Below are 7,500 nucleotides of genomic sequence, written 5' to 3' on the forward strand. Positions count from 1 at the left end.
TGCTAGTGTGAATCAGGTATAAGACTTTACTCATCATAAACATGATTTCAGCAGGGGTCCTGGAGGACGAACTCCCATGATTCACACTCTGTCAGAGTCATCAAAATATGCATTTGTTTGTTGTGAATACTCGCCCTCTAGTGGCCAAAATTACATACTGTGCATTTCAGCTGCAATCTGCTCTGCACCTAATGCCTAAAGTAAAAGCCTCTCCTTGATCCTCATGTTGGATGCTTGACTCTGAGTGCTTTTCTTGACTGAATGTCTTGACTCTGAGTGTTTTTCTGGGATGTCTGACACCTGCGCTCCCTCACCTGAGAGCCTGTGACTCTGCTGTCGGCCCCTGGGGACCGAAGCGAGGCCCAAGAGGCTGGAGACGTGTGTCTGGAGCCGGGCTGAGCTGCTCCGGGTGCTGGGCGGCGCTGGGGGAAAGCAGCGCTGGTGGGGTGGAAGAACTCAGCCGGAAGATGAAAGAGAGATGAAGACGTCTGACCTTCTCTACTGCCATCTACACACACACCCACACACACACACACACACACACACACACACAAACAGAAACACACATGCACACACAAACACATAAACAGAAACACACACGCACACACAAACAGAAACACACATGCACACACAAACACATAAACAGAAACACACACACACACAGAAACATAACGCATATAAACGTACATACACACACACACACACACACACACAAACAAATAAAAACACATACACACAAACAGAAACACAGATAACACAAAAATACACCCACACCCACACACACACACACACACAAACAATATGTAAATATTGATGCCAATCTTATTTATTCAGGAACTATTATAGAGGAACCACACCAGAGGAACTACAGTAGAGGAACCACAGCAGAGAAACCACAGCAGAGGAACTACAGCAGAGGAACTACAGCAGAGGAACTACAGTAGAGAAACCACGGCAACGGAACTACAGCAGAGGAACTACAGTAGAGGAACTACAGCAGAGGAACTACAGCAGAGGAACTACAGTAGCGGAACTACAGTAGAGAAACCACGGCAACGGAACTACAGCAGAGGAACCACACCAGAGGAACTACAGCAGAGGAACTACAGCAGAGGAACTACAGTAGCGGAACTACAGTAGAGAAACCACGGCAACGGAACTACAGCAGAGGAACCACACCAGAGGAACTACAGTAGAGGAACCACGCCAGAGGAACTACAGTAGAGGAACCACACCAGAGGAACTACAGTAGAGGAACCACGCCAGAGGAACTACAGTAGAGGAACCACAGCAGAGAAACCACAGCAGAGGAACTACAGCAGAGGAACTACAGTAGAGAAACCACGGCAACGGAACTACAGCAGAGGAACCACACCAGAGGAACTACAGCAGAGGAACTACAGCAGAGGAACCACACCAGAGGAACTACAGTAGAGGAACCACGCCAGAGGAACTACAGTAGAGGAACCACAGCAAAGGAACTACACAAAATGAACTACAGCAGAGGAACTACAGTAATTGAACTATAGTAGAAGAACTAAAGCAAAGGAACTACAGTAGAGGAACCACAGCAGAGGAACTACAGCAAAGGAACTACAGAAGAGGAACTACAGCAGAGGAACTACAGAAGAGGAACTACAGCAGAGGAACCACACCAGAGGAACTGTGGTAAAGGAACCTCGCCAGAGGAACCACAGCAAATTAACTACAGCAAAGGAACTACAGAAGAGGAACTACAGCAGAGGAACTACAGCAGAGGAACTACAGTAGAGAAACCACACCAGAGGAACTACAGACTACAGCAGAGGAACCACACCAGAGGAACTACAGCAGAGGAACCACATCAGAGGAACTACAGTCAAGGAACCACAGCAGAGGAACTACAGCAAAGGAACCACACCAGAGGAAATACAGTATAGGAACCACACTAGAGGAACTAGAGTCAAGGAACCACAGCAGAGGAACTACACCAAATGACCTAGAGAAGAGGAACTCCAGCAGAGGAACTACAGTACAGGAACCACACCAGAGGAACTACAGTCGAGGAACCACACCAGAGGAACTACAGTACAGGAACCACACCAGAGGAACTACAGTCGAGGAACCACACCAGAGGAACTACAGTACAGGAACCACACCAGAGGAACTACAGTAGAGGAACCACACCAGAGGAACTACAGTCGAGGAACCACACCAGAGGAACTACAGTACGGGAACCACACCAGAGGAACTACAGTTGAGGAACCACAGCAGAGGAACTACAGCAAAGGGACTACAGAAGAGGAACTACAGTAGAGGAACCACAGTAGAGAGCTACTGCAGAGGGGTGTGGTTCAACAAAACATTAGGACAGCTAACCAATCACAACATTTCTTTTTTCCGAAGGCGGGCCTTCATTAAATCCATAATTAATCGAGAACTGTAATATAATAATGTAAATTCTTAGAAAAATAACGTATTTTTGATCAACCAAGCATGATGTTCTAGCAGACTCCCAAACAGAATCAAGACATAGTAAAAGAGCATAATAGCACCCCCTCTTAAACTCGTTTAGTGCAGCAGATCCATATATCCCCAAATTGTCAAGTTGTGGGTTTCCATCAAAAGATCACAGCCATTATTTGTTCATCAACAGACTCTAATGTTGGCCTGAGGCTAATCAGAAGAACTTAATCTGTTTTAATAGAGCAGATAGTGTCTGCTAGATGGCTGCTCTGCTGTTCTGTGTCTCCACTTTCCTGCACAATATAATCCTTTAACACGAGCATTATTAAAGTAAGATGCTTGTATACTCATAGGCTCAATGGTGTAACTTTGGTTTGAGAAGTGGTGGGGGGGACATAAAATATATTTAGGACAGTGGTGCTCAACCCTGTTCCTGGAGATCGACCTTCCTGCAAAGTTCAGCTCCAACCCTGATCAAACACACCTGAACCAATTCATTAGGACCTGAACAGCACTTGACAATAACAGGCAGGTGTGTTTGATTTGGGTTGCAACTGAAATCTGCAGGAAGGTTGATCTCCAGGAACAGGGTTGGTCACACCTGATTTAGGAGATACTAAATGGTGATATGACTATGATCATACAAAATCCAGAGAAAAAAAATAGGCTGATTAAACAAAATTAACTTCAAACTAACCGTAAATTAATCAATTAAATCAATTAAATCAATTAATCAATTAAACAAAAAATAAAACTTTTTGAAACTTTCTGTGTGCTGAATCACTCCTCCCTGCTGAAAAAAACAGCTTAAACCAGTCTAGGCTGGTTAGGTGGTTTTAGCTGGTCAACCAGACTGGTTTTAGAGGGGCTTTGGTCACTTTCAGGCTGGTGTCCAGCGACTTCCAGCCTGGTAGATGACCAGCTAAAACCAGCTTGACCAGCCTAGGCAGGCTGGGAGCCCAGCCAAAACCAGCTATGTCCAGCTTAAACCAGGCTGGTCAAGCTGGTTTTAGCTGGTCATTTTCCAGCTAAGACCAGGCTGGAAATGGCTGGAAACTAGCCTGGAAATGGCCAAAACCCTTCTAAAACCAGGCTGGTCTGACCAGCTAAAACCAGTCAACCAGCCTAGGCTGGTTTAAGCTGTTTTTTTCAGTAGGGCTTTGTGAAATCAACTGCAGACAGACATCAGCAAAATTAATATTTATAAAAATGATATGAAAATGTTGGATAATTTGTTCACTGTAAAAAAATAAATAAATATCTGAGCAACACAAATTCCTAAACATTAGACAAACATCAACAGTGTACAGTAGACAGTCTATTGGACAGAAAATATGATCATTTTGACCGGATATAATATACTGAATATTCATATTTCATCCATGTTGACACATTAAAATCATCTGTTGCAGCTTGCTGTTTACTGTTGATCAAACGGTTCACTTAAATTAAAAACAGAAAAGCTTAATTACAGACTACTTGTGACATTTACACTTAAAGGGATACCTGTGTGTACTAAAAAGTGAGCCAATTTAGGTCCAAGCGGCTTCAAGTAGAACATACAGTGCCCTATAAACAAGTGACAGTTTAATAAAAAATGAGGAAACTGTGAAAAATACTTCATTAAACCTAAAATACACTTCCTTTTCATAAGAGGTGTCTGAAGTGGACAGAAAGCTGATAAACAGAGGACACACAGATGGAGTCTGACCTGGAGAATGGAGATGAAGAGTCGACCGTCTGTCCGTCAGTGGACTCAAAATCTCACTGCTGCCCTGCTCCTCCTGCACACACACACACACACACACACACACATCCATACACACTGTAACTACAGTAACGTGATTAGGCAGTGTGGGACTCAATAACCATGCTATACATTTCTGCTAAAACATTGATATGATGCTTTAGTTGCACTTTAATGTCCTATTCACATGGGGCGTCAGTGTCAACCCTTCCCATTCACTTTGAATAGGTGACGTCAGGTGTTGCCGAACTGCACTGTGTTACAATTAGTAAACAGTTAGTCATTTGTGCACACCATAGTAGCAGTTTCTCATTCATTCCAACACATTGCAAACACTTTTGGACACGCATCTATTCCTTTTATGAAACTCTCTGCTGTTTATAACATCATCATTTGCTTATGTCATGTCAGTCAAAACTAACTGAACGTGTGAATGCTGAATAGTCACTCCATATTAAACTAACAGTGCTCATTTCATTACTGGAGTCATTACATACACAAATGTTGAACGAGCTGTCGAAATCTGTCAAGCTAATTTGATCAAAACAATTCAATCTTTCTTTTTCCTGAAAATGTCTTCTAAAATGAACAGTTTGATCAATGATTTACAGACCTGTGTGTGTTGTAGATTCAGTTCCAATATTCATTCATTCATTCTTTTCGGCTTAGTCCCTTTATTAATCCGGGGTCGCCACAGTGGAATGAACTGCCAACTTATCCAGCACATGTTTTGCGCAGCAAATGCCCTTCCAGCTGCAACCCATCTCTGGGAAACCTCCATCCACACTCGTTCACACTCATACACTACGGACCTGTTCACCTGTACCTCATATCATTGGACTGTTGGGGAAACCGGAGCACCCGGAGGAAACCCACACCAACACAGGGAGAAGATTAGATTAGATTAGATTAGATTCAACTTTATTGTCATTACACGTGTACAAGTACAAGGCAACGAAATGCAGTTTAGGTCTAACCAGCAGTGCAATAGCAGCAAGTTAGACCTAAACTGCATTTCGTTGCCTTGTACTTGTACACGTCATGCAAACTCCACACAGAAACACCAACTGACCCAGCCGAGGCTCGAACCAGCGACTTTCTTGCTGTGAGGCGACAGCACTACCCACTGCGCCGCCCTCAGTTCCAACATGTACTGCAATATTGTGTAGTTGTGCTCAGCTCTACACAAAGGGAGTTTGTGTTTGTTGTAAATAAGGCTGTGTTTATTCTTTTGCACAATGCTGTGAATACATTAGAATAGTAAAGAGCAAATGCAGTAAACATGTGAAACACTCATATTCAGTGTCTTGTACTCAGATACTTTACTAAATGCAGTGATGTCTAACTTTACCGTAGTGTTCAAATGGCTGTGCAAATACAGTGCTGTCTTGAGCATTTTCAGGACGTGTCACTAAAATCTGACTGGAAAAATGTCCAGAGTGAACTGACATGATGAAAACAGGACGAAGCCATCTGACTATTGTGTTCATAAACGATGGTGTCAGGACTCTTCATCTCGATGACACTCACACTTTCATCGACATCAGTACTTGATTTGAGGAATGAGCTCTCCATTTTTTGAGCAAGTGACACACTTCTGCAGGTCATCAGCTCGGTTTTGCAGTTTGGACTAACTGTTTTGAGAAATGCATTAACTGATGTGCAATTGTAAATAGTGTTGTGAGAAATGCACCAAAGTCACTGAGAAATACTGTCCAGTTTAATAGGAGGGCGAATAATCCTGACCTCAACTGTGCGTTTAAACTGACCTAAGTTGCGTTTTGGTTACACCTATAGTTAAAGGTACAAACTGTGCTATTAGTGAATCATTTACTGCCTAGTTTTTCTGGGTGGTTGCTAGGATGTCCTGGATGGTTGCTATGGTATTTCTTGGGTGTTACTCTCTAGGTTGATCTCCTTTATTTTGTATGAGCAAAAATCAGCAGGGATGTTCAGCTCCTTCTGTTCTCCCCTGGAAGGAGATTTCTACATTCAAGAACAACAACCGCAGAACATCCATATCCAAAATAATACGAAAAAACCTACATCAAAAGAGAATGAATGAATGAATTAAAAATACATCTCAAAACATTTCCCCGGCACACTTGATCTATTAAAAATGTCTGCATTTTTACACAGCTTTAAACAATAGATAAAAGCATCTCCTCTGTTCAGGGCTGTGCTGAAACACTGAGGGAAATCTCTTTTCATCTTTTGTTTAAAGCCACGTCAAAATAAAGCTTTTTACATTTATTAACAGAGTCATGGAGAATGCTCGTGCTTTTGTTTTTGTTTTGGGTATGAGCATAGAGCATCTAAACCCAAACCATTGATGTTTATAAGCTAATTAAAGTACATTAAATATTACACACATAATAAATAAATAGCAGTACTTGCAACAGATTAAACATTTACATTTTTATGTGTTCTCAGAGTATTTCTTTAATTAATAAACACTTCAGTTCAACAAGGATGCACTGAACTGATCACGTGATGTTACATCTTTTAGTTTTAGGTTTCTATTTCCTCTAAATCCTGCAAAATAAAATGCATCTCAGTTTGCACACAGATGCGAAGCCGAACTGTTTTGAGCGCTGATAATAATCATAAATGTGTCTTGGACATTCATATTATACTGATTTCTGAAGGATGCAGAACACTGAAATAATGATGCTGAAAATACAGCTTTACATCACGGCTACTGTACACATCACACTCTACAATAGATAGATAGATAGATGGATGGACAGATAGACACATAGACGGAAAGACAGATAGACATACGGACGGATGGATGGACAGATAGACACATAGATAGATGGATAGACACATAGACATCCGGATAGACATTGATGGATGGATGGATGGATGGATGGATGGATGGATGGACAGATAGACACATAGATAGATGGATAGACAGATAGACATACGGATAGACATTGATGGATGGATGGATGGACAGACAGATAGACACATAGACGGAAAGACAGATAGACATAAGGACGGATGGATGGACAGATAGACACATGGATAGATGGATAGACACATAGACATCCGGATAGACATTGATGGATGGATGGATGGATGGATGGACAGATAGACACATAGATAGATGGATGGATAGACACAGACACAGATGGATAGACAGATGGATGGATGAATGGATGGATGGACGGACGGACGGATGGATGGATGGACAGATAGACACATAGATAGAAGGAGGGATGGATTGACACAGACAGATGGATAGACACGGATGGATGGATGGATGGAATGATGGACAGATAGACACATAGATGGATGGATGG

The 7,500-nt window shown here is 42.2% G+C and overlaps 1 protein-coding gene across 1 annotated transcript in view; it reads right to left on the reverse strand.

Annotated features, from left to right (window-relative positions):
* Positions 1-3,594: 3,594 nt before the first annotated feature.
* LOC130230273 (voltage-dependent T-type calcium channel subunit alpha-1I-like) overlaps positions 3,595-7,500 on the reverse strand; it is a 91,993-nt gene continuing 88,087 nt past the window's right edge. Inside the window, exons 35-36 of the mRNA XM_056459222.1 lie at positions 4,157-4,229; positions 3,595-3,617 (exon numbers count right to left, since the gene is read on the reverse strand). Coding sequence (XP_056315197.1) covers positions 3,595-3,617; positions 4,157-4,229 — 96 coding nt within the window. The remainder of the gene's footprint in view (positions 3,618-4,156; positions 4,230-7,500) is intronic.

Source organism: Danio aesculapii, chromosome 6 (assembly GCF_903798145.1).
Source record: "Danio aesculapii chromosome 6, fDanAes4.1, whole genome shotgun sequence".
Taxonomy (NCBI): Eukaryota; Metazoa; Chordata; class Actinopteri; order Cypriniformes; family Danionidae; genus Danio; species Danio aesculapii.